The sequence below is a fragment of the Artemia franciscana genome, chromosome 6, assembly GCF_032884065.1.
Source record: "Artemia franciscana chromosome 6, ASM3288406v1, whole genome shotgun sequence".
Classification (NCBI taxonomy): Eukaryota; Metazoa; Arthropoda; class Branchiopoda; order Anostraca; family Artemiidae; genus Artemia; species Artemia franciscana.
This window is the reverse complement of record NC_088868.1, coordinates 20883890-20897626: the sequence shown is the minus strand read 5'-3', so window position 1 is coordinate 20897626 and position 13737 is coordinate 20883890. Positions and strand designations below refer to the sequence as shown.

At 34.1% G+C, this 13737-nt stretch overlaps 2 protein-coding genes across 3 annotated transcripts in view; one reads left to right on the top strand and one right to left on the bottom strand.

Annotated features, from left to right (window-relative positions):
• The window catches only part of LOC136028176 (tyrosine-protein phosphatase non-receptor type 23-like), a 143682-nt gene that overhangs the window by 20569 nt on the left and 109376 nt on the right, over nt 1-13737 (bottom strand). The gene's annotated exons all lie outside the window — the stretch shown is intronic.
• LOC136028442 (sodium/potassium-transporting ATPase subunit beta-like) lies at nt 12090-13681 on the top strand. The gene has a single exon (XM_065706285.1). The coding sequence runs from the start codon at nt 12090-12092 to the stop codon at nt 13137-13139; it is 1050 nt and encodes a 349-aa protein (XP_065562357.1). The 3' UTR covers nt 13140-13681.

Sequence of the window (13737 nt, the reverse complement as noted above, 5' to 3'; positions counted from 1 at the left end):
AGAACCTGAAACATAACGCTTTACCAACTCAGCTACTTCGGCTTGAATACATTCGTTTTGAGCAGCTTCCTCGGGTGTTGCCATTGTAGGTTCTTCAGTCATTTTACAATTAGAAATTTCTCTTTCAACGGTCTTCTTACAATTAAAAATTTGTCTTTGAACGATATTCTAAAATACCTGTGTCCTGGTCGTCATTTATATTCCCTGTGTCCCGGTCGTCATTTGTGTCCCGGTATCCCAGTCTGTAATTTCTCTTTGAGTGTCCCGGTCGTTATTTATATTCCCTCTGTCCCGGTCGTCATTTGTGTCCCGGTCTGTAATTTCTCTTTGAGTGTTTTTTCTTTTTAGTATTTTTTAGTTTTTTACATTTTTTCTTTTTCCAGTTTTCTTTTTCTTCTTTATTTTTCAGCTTCACTATGAAATACATATCGCCGAACCTTTGTTTTTTTTTAACTAAAATCTGGTAGGCATTGTTGACCTTATCCAAGTCAAAATCCCAAACCCAATCATCATCGCTATCATTTTCAGTTTTGATATGTTTTGACTCTCGTTGTCCAGGTGGATCTTCATCTAACTGCGCGGTTTTGCGTTCTTTAGCCTCAACCCTGTTTCCTTGCTGTTCTTTTGATTCCTCGGCACGCTTTCTTTTCTGAATTCCTTTTGTCCTGGTCGCTTTCTCTTTGAGTGTCGTCATTTATTTTTTTCTTTTTTAGTTCTTTTAGTTTTTACCTTTTTTAGTTTTTTTTAGTTTTTTAGATGAAAATTTTTTTTAGTTTTTTCCTTTTTTTCTTTTTAGTTTTTTATTGGTTTTTACCTTTATTTTAGCTTATTTTTCAGTTTTTTCCTTTTTTTTAGTTTTTTTTATTTTTTATTTTTTTTAGTTTTTTACCTTTTTTTAGTTTTTTTAGTTTTTTTAGTTTTTTAGCTTTTTTACTTTTTTTATTAGTTTTTAGTTTTTTTGTAGTTTTTGCCTTTTTTTAGTTTTTTCAGTTTTTTTTAGTTTTTCATTGGTTTTTACCTTTATTTTAGCTTATTTTTCAGTTTTTTCCTTTTTTTAGTTTTTTTTTAGTTTTTAGTTTTTTTAGTTTTTTACCTTTTTTTAGTTTTTTTAGTTTTTTTAGTTTTTTAGCTTTTTTATTTTTTTTATTAGTTTTTAGTTTTTTTTTGTAGTTTTTGCCTTTTTTAGTTTTTTTAGTTTTTTAGCTTTTTTATTAGTTTTTAGTTTTTTTTGTAGTTTTTGCCTTTTTTTAGTTTTTTTAGTTTTTTAGCTTTTTTATTTTTTTATTAGTTTTTAGTTTTTTTTGTAGTTTTTGCCTTTTTTTAGTTTTTTCAGTTTTCAGTTTTGTCACCTGATCCAGTTTTTTCAGGTGACGTCACCTGATCCACAGATCCACAGATCCACAGACAACTTATTTTTATATATATACTAGCTGTTGGGGTGGCGCTTCGCGCCACCCCAACACCTAGTTGGTGGGGGCGCTTCGCGCCCCCCCCAAGCCCCCCTCGCGCGTAAGTCGTTACGCGCCATAATAGTTACGCGCCATTGTAGTTGTGTCCCTATGTCCCACCTGTGAATATAGATATATATATATATATATATATGGTTTTAACTACGTAAAACTTGCGAATATACAACATTCTTTGCTGTCCCATTGTCTTTGCATATAAATAGATTGTCAGGTTTACCGACTCTTGAACATGCAACATATAATGGTCCATGGGAAAACAATCTGTATTCAGATCTATACCTCATGATTCTAATGATTGCCCTTGAGCTTTGTTGATGGTGATTGCTAATCGACCATTCCCTGTCCCGGTGTCCCGGTCGTCATTTACATCCCCCTGTTTCCCCCGGTGTCCCCGTTGTAGTTGTGTCCCTGTGTCCCGGTCGTCATTTATATTCCCTGTGTCCCGGGTCCCGGTCATCATTTGTATCCCGGTGTCCCGGTCTGTATATACATTCGTTTTTTAGTTTTGTTTTTCTCCTTTATTTTTTTCCTTTTTTTTTTCTTTTTTAGCTTATTTAGATTTTTAGATTTTTTAGTTTTTTTTATTAGTTTTTAGTTTTTATTTCTTTTTAGTTTTTTTGTCCATATATATATATATATATATATATATATATATATATATATATATATATATATATATATATATATTTAACTACGTAAAACTTGCGAATATACAACATTCTTTGCTGTCCCATCGTCTGTGCATATAAATAGATTGTCAGGTTTACCGACTCTTGAACATGCAACGCATAATGGTCCATGGGAGAATAATCCGTATTCAGATCTATACCTCATGATTCTATTGATTGCCCTTGAGCTTTGTTGATGCTGATTGCTAATCGACCATTTCCTTTGTTGCCGTCGTCATTTATATATCCCCCTGTGCCCCCGACGTCCCCGTTGTAGTTGTGTCCCTGTGTCCGGGTCGTCATTTATATTCCCTGCGTCCCCGTCGTCATTTGTGTCCCGGTGTCCCAGTCTGTGATTTCTATTTGAGTGTCCCGGGCGTCATTTATATTCGTCAGGATATTGTAGGGCATCGTAGCATCGATGAGTTTAAGCAATTCTTGTCAACTGATTGTTTCGCCTATAAAGAATATTATCTCGAGGTAAGAACTGATCACCGACCAGAACGATTGCCACTTTGTTGATAGTTGCGTATCAGGAAGCATCAATTCGATTGCTGTTTTAAAGCAGAAGCACTAAATTATTATTTTTGTGGAAAAGATGATACATATAAATATATATATATATATTTTCTTTTTAGTTTTTTTGTAGTTTTTACCTTTTTTAGTTTTTTTCTTCTTTTGTTATAATGCTAAAGCCAAGGTTCAAACCTGGAGCCTCTCGGACCTAGAACCTGAAACATAACGCTTTACCAACTCAGCTACTTCGGCGAGAATACATTCGTTTTGAGCAGCTTCCTCGGGTGTTGCCATTGTAGGTTCTTCAGTCATTTTACAATTAGAAATTTCTCTTTCAACGGTCTTCTTACAATTAAAAATTTGTCTTTGAACGATATTCTTAAATACCTGTGTCCTGGTCGTCATTTATATTGCCTGTGTCCCGGTCGTCATTTGTGTCCCGGTATCCCAGTCTGTAATTTCTCCTTGAGTGTCCCGGTCGTTATTTATATTCCCTCTGTCCCGGTCGTCATTTGTGTCCCGGTCTGTAATTTCTCTTTGAGTGTTTTTTCTTTTTAGTATTTTTTAGTTTTTTACATTTTTTCTTTTTTCAGTTTTCTCTTTCTTCTTTATTTTTCAGCTTCACTATGAAATACATATCGCCGAAACTTTGTTTTTTTTAACTAAAATCTGGTAGGCATTGATGACCTTATCCAAGTCATGATCCCAAACCCAATCATCATCGCTATCATTTTCAGTTTTGATATGTTTTGACTCTCGCTGTCCAGGTGGATCTTCATCTAACTGCGCGGTTTCGCGTTCTTTAGCCTCAAGCCTGTTTCCTTGCTGTTCTTTTGATTCCTCGGCACGCTTTCTTTTCTGACTTTCTCTATCAGCAGCAAGTTTTTTGGCATAGACTCTTTGAGCATCTTCATCGGTTTTTGCCATTGTAAGTTCATCAGTCATTTTAAACTTAAACATTAATAGATTTCTACGTGAACATATATGTCTTAAATATCTTTAGTGACGTCACCGTCATAGCAAAAATTACGACAACTAACTTAATGACGCCAGTCGACACAGAAACATGACGTCACCTGATCCACAGACAGACAACTTATTTTTATATATATAGATAGATATAATTCTAAAATTGTCAGGTAATTTTCTATTTTGAAATAAAAACTAAAAATTATTGCTCAGACAACATAAATATTTTTGATGTTTACATAATAGCTTTAGTGGTTCTGGACTGAAAACTAAATAATCTAATCAAATTGGGAATTGCAATCTTTTAGGTTGAAAAGGCAGATCCATTGGAATCATGAGAATGCGTGGAATAAGAAAAGCCTCACCCTCAAAAGGCCCTGTCAAGATTGTTGCCTCTATTACGTTATAACAGACATAACACGTCATTTGTGTCCCGGTCTGTAGTTTCGTTAGTCGACAAACATGACGTCAGACGACAAACAACTTCATGACGACATACAGCTCAATCCTTATAATGACGTCAGTCGACAAACATGACGTTAGTCGACACACAAACATGACGTCAGTCGACAGACAGACAAACAACTTATTTTTATATATATAGAAGATAAACTATATATGCTTTTTTGGTTTTTTCTTTTTTCTTTTTAGTTTTTTTTGTAGTTTTTACCTTTTGTAGTTTGCTTATTTTTGTTTTTATTTTTTTTAGTTTTCTTTTTCTCCTTTATTTTTCACTTTTTTTCCTTTTTTAAAATTTTTTTTCTTTTTCAGTTTTTAGTTTTTTTTTTATTAGTTTTTAGCCTTTCTTTCTTTTTAGTTCTTTCTGTAGTTTTTACATTTTTTTTGTTTTTTTTTAGTTTTTAGTTTTGTAGTTTTTACATTTTTTAGGTTTTTTTTCTTTTTTAGTTTTATACTTTTAATTATTTTTTTAGCTTTTTCATTTTTTTTTAGTTTATTTTCTTTTTAGTTTTTTTGTAGTTTTTACCTTTTTTAGTTTTTTTTTCTTTTGTATTCAGATTCGAACCTGGAACCTCTCGAACCTAGAACCTGGAACATACCGCGTTACCAACTCAGCTACATCGGCTTGAATACTTTTGTTTTTGAATTGGTATATGATGAAATAATTCAGACGTCATATTATATGACGAAAAAATTTTTTATTTTTTTTTCTTTTTAGTTTTTTTTATAGGTTTTTACCTTTTTTAGTTTTTTTTCGTTTTTTCTTTTTAGTTTTTTTTGTAGTTTTTATCTTTTTTTTTTTATTTTTATTTATATTTTTTTAGTTTTCTTTTTCTCTTTTATTTTTCAGTTTTTTCCTTTTTTTTAGTTTTTTTCTTTTTTAGTTTTTAGTTTTTTTAGTTTTTACCTTTTTTAGTTTTTTTTATTAGTTTTTAGTTTTTTTTGTAGTTTTTGCCTTTTTTAGTCTTTTCAGTTTTTTTTTAGTTTTTAGTTTTTTACCTTTTTTTAGTTTTTTTTTTAGTTTTTTAGCTTTTTAAGTTTTTTTCTTTTTAGTTTTTTTTTGTAGTTTTTACCTTTTTTAGTTTTTTTTCTTCTTTTGTATTAGTGTGAAATAATTCAGACGTTATATGCGGACAAACACGACGTCACATCCACAGGTGGGACACAGGGACACAACTACAATGGCGCGTAACTAATATGTTGCGTAATGACTTACGCGCGCGGGGGGCTTGGGAGGGGCGCGAAGCGCCCCACCAACTAGGTTAGGCGCCGCACCAACAGCTAGTATATATATATATTTATATATATATATACTAGCTGTTGGGGTGGCGCTTCGCGCCACCCCAACAGCTAGTATAGACGACCGGGACACAGCTAGTATACTATACACAGCTAGTATAGGTCAGAGCTAGTATAGGTCACAGCTAGTAGGACACAGCTAGTATAGACGACCGGGACACCCCAACAGCTAGTATAGACGACCGGGACACAGCTAGTGTCCCGGTCGTCATTTATATTCCCTGTGTCCCGGTGTTCCAGTCTGTGATTTCTCTTTGAGTGTCCTGGGCGTCATTTATATTCCTTGTGTCCCGGTCGTCATTTATATCCCCCTGTGCCCCCCGGCGTCCCCATTGTAGTTGTGTCCCGGTCGTCATTTATATTCCCTGTGTCCCGGTCGTCATTTGTATCCCGGTGTCCCGGTCTGTATATACATTCGTTTTTTAGTTTTGTTTTTCTCCTTTATTTTTTTCCTCTTTTCTTTTTTTTTCTTTTTTAGTTTATTTAGATTTTTAGATTTTTTAGTTTTTTTATTAGTTTTTAGTTCTTTTGTAGTTTTTACCATTTTTTAGTTTTTTTAGTTTTTTTTTTTTTACTTATGTCCTGGTCGTCATTTATACTCCCTGTGTCCCGGTCGTCATTTGTGTCTCGGTGCTTTGTTGATTGCTAATTTATATTATATTTATATTTATATTTTTTATATTTATTAATATTTTTTTAGTTTTCTTTTTCTCTTATTTTTCAGTTTTTTCCTTTTTTTTAGTTTTTTCTTTTTTAGTTTTTAGTTTTTTTTTGTTTTTTACCTTTTTTTAGTTTTTTTAGTGTTTTTAGTTTTTTAGCTTTTTTAGTTTTTTTATTAGTTTTTAGTTTTTTTTTTAGTTTTTGCCTTTTTTAGTTTTTTCAGTTTTTTTAGTTTTTAGTTTTTTACCTTTTTTTAGTTTTTTAGTTTTTTTTCTTTTAAGTTTTTTTTGTAGTTTTTACCTTTTTTAGTTTTTTTTCTTCTTTTGTATTAGTGTGAAATAATTCAGACGTCATATGCGGACAAACACGACGTCACTCGACAGACAGACAGACAGTCATAACCCACAAACAACTTATTTTTATATATATTTATTCATATTTTTTTAGTTTTCTTTTTCTCTTTTATTTTTCAGTTTTTTCCTTTTTTTTAGTTTTTTTCTTTTTTAGTTTTTAGTTTTTTTTAGTTTTTTACCTTTTTTTAGTTTTTTTTAGTTTTTTTAGTTTTTTAGCTTTTTTAGTTTTTTTATTAGTTTTTATTTTTTTTGTAGTTTTTGCCTTTTTATATTTTTTTCAGTTTTTTTTTAGTTATTAGATTTTTACCTTTTTTTAGTTTTTTTTAGTTTTTTAGCTTTTTTAGTTTTTTTTCTTTTTAGTTTTTTTTTTGTAGTTTTTACCTTTTTTAGTTTTTTTCTTCTTTTGTATTAGTGTGAAATAATTCAGACGTCATATGCGAACAAACATGACGTCACCTGATCCACAGATCCACACACAGACAACTTATTTATATATATATATAGATATATATACTACTACTACTACTACTAATAACTCACTGCAGCACCAAGCCGCCTTAGGCCAACACAGCTACGCACGCTCCTCCTCCAACCTAATCTATTTAAAGCCTCCCTCTTTACACCCTCCCAGGAAGTTCCCATTAGTTGTCGTCATTTTTGGTATGACGGTGACGTTATTAAAGATATTTAAGACATGCGTTCACGTAGAAATCTATTAATGTTTAACTGTAAAATGACTGATGAACTTACAATGGCAACAGCCGAGGAAGATGCTCAAAGAGCCTATGCCAAAAAACTTGCTGCTGATAGAGAAAGTAAGAAAAGAAAGCATGCTGAGGAATCAAAAGAACAGCAAGGAAACAGGCTTGAGGCTGATAGAGAAAGCAAGAAAAGAAAGCGTGCCGAGGAATCAAAAGGACAGCAAGGAAACAGGCTTGAGACTGATAGAGAAAGATAGAACAGAAAGCGTGCCGAGGAACTACCAGAGCAACGCGAAACCAGACTTGCTGCTAAAAGAGAAAGTGAAAAAAGAAGGCGTGCCGAGGAACTACCAGAGCAACATGAAACCAGACTTGTTACTAAAAGAGAAAGTAAAAAAGAAGGCATGCCGAGGAACTACCAGAGCAACATGAAACCAGACTTGCTGCTAAAAGAGAAAGTGAAAAAAAAAGGCGTGCCGAGGAATCACAAGAACAGCAAGAAATCAGGCTTGCTGCTGATAAAGAAAGTAAGAAAAGAAAGCGTGCCGAGGAATCAGAGCAACCTAAAAGTTATCGCTTGGCATTCAGGTACAGCCCAGTCGATGATTATAGCTTGAGTAGATGTGTTCAAATCGGGACTATGTCTAAGCTTTGTCCCTATTGCAAGGCCTTGAAATTCAATGGTGAAACAATGGGAATGTGTTGCGCCTCAGGAAAAGTTAAACTTCCTCTATTGGCTGCACCACCAGACCCATTGAAGACTTTCCTTACTGGAACTACGTCAGAATCTAAGCGTTTTTTGTCACAAATCAGAAAATATAACTCCAAATGTTTCCAAATGACGTCGTTTTGAGCCCAAATCGAAAATCCAGATCAATTTATGTCTACTTTCAAAGTAAAAGGGCAAATTTATCATAGAGGGGGTCCCTTCTACCATTCTCAGGCGAGAATCATAAATTTTTACAATTGTACTTCATCAGTGATAAAAATTCTGAATTGAATGCACGTTGCGAAATTTCTCCCAACGTTGAAAGGACAATCGTTTCCCAATTGCAACATCTTTTCCACGTTAATAATAATAATTTAGTGCGTCTGTTCAAAACAGCCATCGATTTGATGCTTACTGATACGCATAAAATTGTTATTTCCGCTGACAAAACGCCTCCTGGCAAACATGTGCGTAGATACAATGCTCCAACTATATACGAAGTGGCAATCGTTATGGTCGGTGATCAGTTTTTACCTCGAGATATTATTCTTCATAAGCGAAACGCTCAGTTGGTAAGAATTGCTGCAGTCCTTTACAAGTCAGTCGACACAGTTTTGGAACCAAATGAGACGGTTAATTATCCATCTGAATTTTTAAATTCCATGGATCTTTCAGGGTTTCCACCACACGTGCTACAACTAAAAATAGGCGTACCAATAATACTGTTAAGAAATATCAACCCACCAAAGCTTTGCAATGGCACGCGACTTGCCGTAAAAAAAACAATGGAAAACGTAATAGAGACCACAATCTTGACAGGGCCTTTTGAGGGTGAGGCTGTTCTTATTCCTCGCATTCCCATGATTCCAATGGATCTGCCTTTCAATTTAAAAGATTGCAATTCCCAATTCGATTAGCATTTGCAATCACCATCAACAAAGCTCAAGGTCAATCATTAGAAAAACGTGGTATAGATCTTAATACTGATTGTTTTTCCCATGGAAAATTGTACGTTGCATGTTCGAAGGTCGGTAAACCTGACAATCTATTTATATGCAGCGACAATTGGACAGCGAAGAATGTTGTATATTCGCAAGTTTTACGCAGTTAATTTGTATTGTATCTATCTATCTATCTATCTATATAAAAACAAGTTGTGTGTATGCATGTTTGTTTGTTTGTAAAAAGAGCGTTTGCATATGACGTCATTATAAGTACATAAGGCTTTGTATATGCACAGACAATGGGAAAGCCAAGAATGTTGTATATTCGCAAGTTTTACGTAGTTCAAAACACATATATTAATCTATCTATATTCATAGGTGGTACACAGGGAGACAACTACAATGGCCCGTAACTTATATGGCGCGTAACGACTTACGCGCGCGGAGGGGCTTGGGGGGTGGTGTTGCGAAGCGCCACCCCAACAGCTAGTATATAAATAATAGCCTTTTTTTTAGCATCCTAATCTTGAAACTCGATCATCTTATTCTCAAACGCAAATATCAGCGTTTGACATTATTGCTCGGAAATACATGTTCACAAAATTGAAAAAAAAACATTTGTGAATTGCGTTGAAAATCCACAAAATTATCTATTAAAATTTTAAGAACCTTACCTTTTGCAGTAGGATGGAGTCACACCTCGTTAAAAAACGGTTTACAGGGCTAGGTTATACACAATTCTCTTTGACGAGAAATGAGCGGCTACCGATCCTTGTGCACATGCTTTTATCAACATCAACACTGGAAGCTTCTTGAGGCGAGAGACTAGATTTTAGGAGACCTTATTTGATGAAAAATACAATTAGAAGAAGCCTCAAAACCAGTAGATTTTGAATCGGACGAGGGGTTCCAGAGGCGTCATCTAGCCAATATGCATGGTATAAACTATTTTCGTGTCAATTGTTGTCTCTGACTAGTTTTTCCTTTTAAAACAGAAATGAGAGTGTAATTTTATTTTTTTCAGACTTAAGGTGGCAATTCCCAATCTTGATTTGTTAAATAGGGGTGGAGACATTCTGACCACCTTCAATGTAAAGGTATGTTAATCCACCATTCTATTAAAAGAAACTGTTTATTTTCTATTTTGTTGTAGTTTATCTGTTTGAGAGTTTAAATAAACACATTCCAGATGATTTATGAGTAAAAGATCAGTTCTGTTATGTTAAAAAACACAAAACTTCAAAAGTGACGCCCCCTTATTCAGTCTCCTATCCTGTAATTTTCATACTAATCGAAAAAAAGTGTTTTACTCATTTAAGGGTGTCTGAAATCGATACAACTCAATGATTTCAAATTATTTTCTGTCAGTATGTTGTAGGCCCAGTCAAGATCGGAGACAAAACAAATTTTGTCTTTTTTCAGCACCTCGTTTTCTGGCCCCTTCGTTTGTTTTCTTTCAATGAGACTTACTGTATTTGAGTACTTACTGTTTTTTACCTTTTCGAGTACTTACTGTACTGCTTTTTTTAAGTAGTTAAGACTAAGGACTGGAAGTAAGTAGTAAGTTTAGTATTGCATCGTTAGTTAATTCTAACTACTTCAGCCTGAACTAACATTTTTTTTGGAACAATGAAAAATTCTGTTTAAGCGAAATTAACCAAAAGCATAGCCTATGTAAAGAACAAGTCACATGTGACCACACACACAACATACTATGCCGGGAGGTAGACAATAAGAGACGAATATTTTCTGACATCATGAATACGTGCAAACATTTATTTTTATCTTCATTGGAGTGTGCCCCTTTGTGCATGTAATCTTGAAGCCGATACGGAACGCCTATATTTGGTTTCCTAAATCTGTGTTCTGAAACAGCGATTTCTATTTTTTTGGAGGGGTCACTTGGCCCAAGAATTACATATACAAGTTTTGTGCCAATTGGAAGTCTTTTGGCCAATTTAAGTTGGTCCATGCCAACTTAATTTCGTCCGATACCCAAAATTGAATAGTTATATCAATTTCTTTATTTAAAAAAAACACAAGCTTTTGTTTACGCATCCCTAGGAAACCGGCCAACTTAGAACTTTAGCGATTTATTTATGAGTAATATGTTAAAAAATTTTAACATTAGTACATTTCCTGGCAGAGCTCCTAACCCTTTAAAGAGCAAACAACTATTTTAACGAGGAAATTGGCATGATGTCATGACTTCAGAGAGACAGATCTGTAAAATATACTAAAAAGAAATATAACTTTAGAAAAATTGCACCTTACTTCAATCTAATCACTTTCAACTCTTCATAAGGAAGGAGAACATTTAATTTCTAATTGAATAAGCCTCCTCCGAAGTTTTTACGAACACCCCTCAGATTTTAAGGGTCAATTGGCAAAAGATAATAGAAAATAAGTACCATTTACTGTGGGCACTTTAATTAGAGACCTGTTTGCCCAGGAGCTTACGATTACATACCTTGATTCAAACAAAAAAAGATTTTTTAGCCCTTTTTCAGGAAAAAAAAACATATTTGTCTCGTTCTTTTTTTGTGTGTCTATTAAGGTCGCCCTGGCCCAATGACTTGAGGTTTATGTCTCTTGAGCATAATTTCATTATATGTTTTCCACCAGTCCTGAGGTTTCAATGTTCAAATAAGATGGCACCTTCTCTATCGCTAAATAGCTGAGATTCAGCCTTGCTCATCGATCAAATTGTATTTTGAAATGAGCATTGCCTTCTTTAGATTTAAAAACATGTTGAAAATAGGTTAGAAACATTTGGAAATATGAAAATTTTCTTATTTTTTAAGCAATTTCAGACCATTCTCTGAAAAGAAGTCTTAACAATATTATATTTATACCCCGATGAATGGATAGATCAGAAACTAAAGAATTTAAGAATAAAAGTATCTTGTCTTATTGGAGTAAGTTACAACTATAGGCTTGTCGTAAAATCTTACATTTCACACGGAGAATAAACTTTAAAAACAATCGAATAACTCTACAAAATGTATTCTATGCAATATTCTGTCTTAGGAATTACCATGACCGATATGCTAGCTGGTTATTAAATAAGTAACTATTTCGGGCGTCTTAGTTACTACAAACTACTGACTACGTATGATTGACCGATAAAATCTAAAACATTAGATTCATATTAAAAAAAGCTGTTTAAGTAATTCACAAGAAAAAAAATGCATAAAAATTCAGTTCCCATTTAGTTTTGAATATTTTATTAGTTTAGAAGAAAACTTTTAACCTGTAGATACGGCCCCCGATAATTCATCTCATATCATATTTACGTTGTTTTAAGACAACTTTAAGTTCAATTTCGAGAAGCAATAGAAAATGTCCACACTTGATCCTACCGACAAATCGAGAATAAAATCCTTTGGCTCAAAAAAATCACATTCAATTTTGAAATCTGTGAGTACTTTCATTTGGAATGGTGAGACCAAAGAATTTATGAGCAGAACTGTAGGAAGCTGGGCGTTGATTATCATATATTACGTTTGTTTGTACATTTTTCTGGTCGGTTTTGCCGTTGGGCTATTTAAGGCTTTTCTTTGGGCTAGAATTGACACAAAAACAGCTTTCTTGCGAACTGAGCATAGCTTAATAGGTACCACTCCAGGTCTTACAATTCGTCCGACTCCGGAAGAAGAGAATCATTACTTAATTGAGTTCACAAGTGGAAGTAATGGCAATTGGCAGGAACAAGTCCGTATTCTAGAAGACTTTCTAAAACCCTATGAAGAGCAAATCGGTTTAAACTATATAAATCCGCCCTGTGATTTTTTAGCAAAATCACCAGAAAAAATTTGCAAATTTGATATTGGTGATCTCGGAAACCATTGTACTAAGGAAAACAAATTCGGGTATGAGCAAGGCCAGCCATGTGTATTTGTAAAACTGAACAAGATACTCGATTGGACGCCTATACCTTATACTAAGGGTGATGAGCTTCCAGCAGATATGCCAGATGATTTAAAACAGCATATCGGAACCACTGACAAAGAACATGCGGTTACCACAGTAGACTCGAAATGGACCGAGTTACGAGCAGGACCGAAATGGATCGGATCCACAAGAATGATATGGCTTTCTTGCCAAGGAAAGACTCCCAACGACAAAGTCAACATTGATTATCTTCCATTCAGAGGATTCCCAGCTTATTATTATCCTTATCGTTTCATACCTGAGCGTTTCACACCTTCCCCTCTCGTTGCCCTCAAACTTGATAATCTTCAACCCGGTAAAGAGACCAAAATCCACTGCAAAGCTTGGGCTAAGAATATTAACCACGACTATACAACACATTTGGGTTACGTTAACTTTAAAATAAAAATACATGAGTCAAAATCAGAGGAACCCAAAGGAAATATTGAAAAAACTTAGTTTTGCCATTTGAAATAGACTAAAAATGTTGTTATCAATCGCTTTATTTCATACGTATCTCTGTGAGAAGAAGAAGACAACAAGCCGCATGTGAAGCAAATGTTGTAATTAGAAAATGCAGTTTTGACTTAGCTTTCGATAAGAAAAGCCTTTTGAATCACCACTGCGAAATACATAGAACTAAGCGCACCACAGGACTAGCCTGCCCCAGACAAAGGGGACAAAATAGTAACTTACATTTCACTGACCACATAATAATACCCGTTGCTACTGATAAGTAATACAATCTATCGTTTGTTTGAATTCCAAAGAGAATCAGCACTAATTATTGCTTTCCATCCAATAAGAAAAATACAAAAGTTCTAGTCTCAGGCATGGGGGTTTACCGCGGATAACCATTGCCCTTTTTTGCCATTGTTAACGAAAGCGGTATCGCCTATGGCTACAGCGATAGCTCAAAATACTTAACGAGATAAACAACTTTCATTATAACCGCAATAGACTTCATGATTTATTTAAGGAAAGGAGGAGTCCAGTCGAGTAGTCGCGAAGTGGGATTGTTCTCTAATAACACCGGACGCAGAGTTTGAACTTAGCT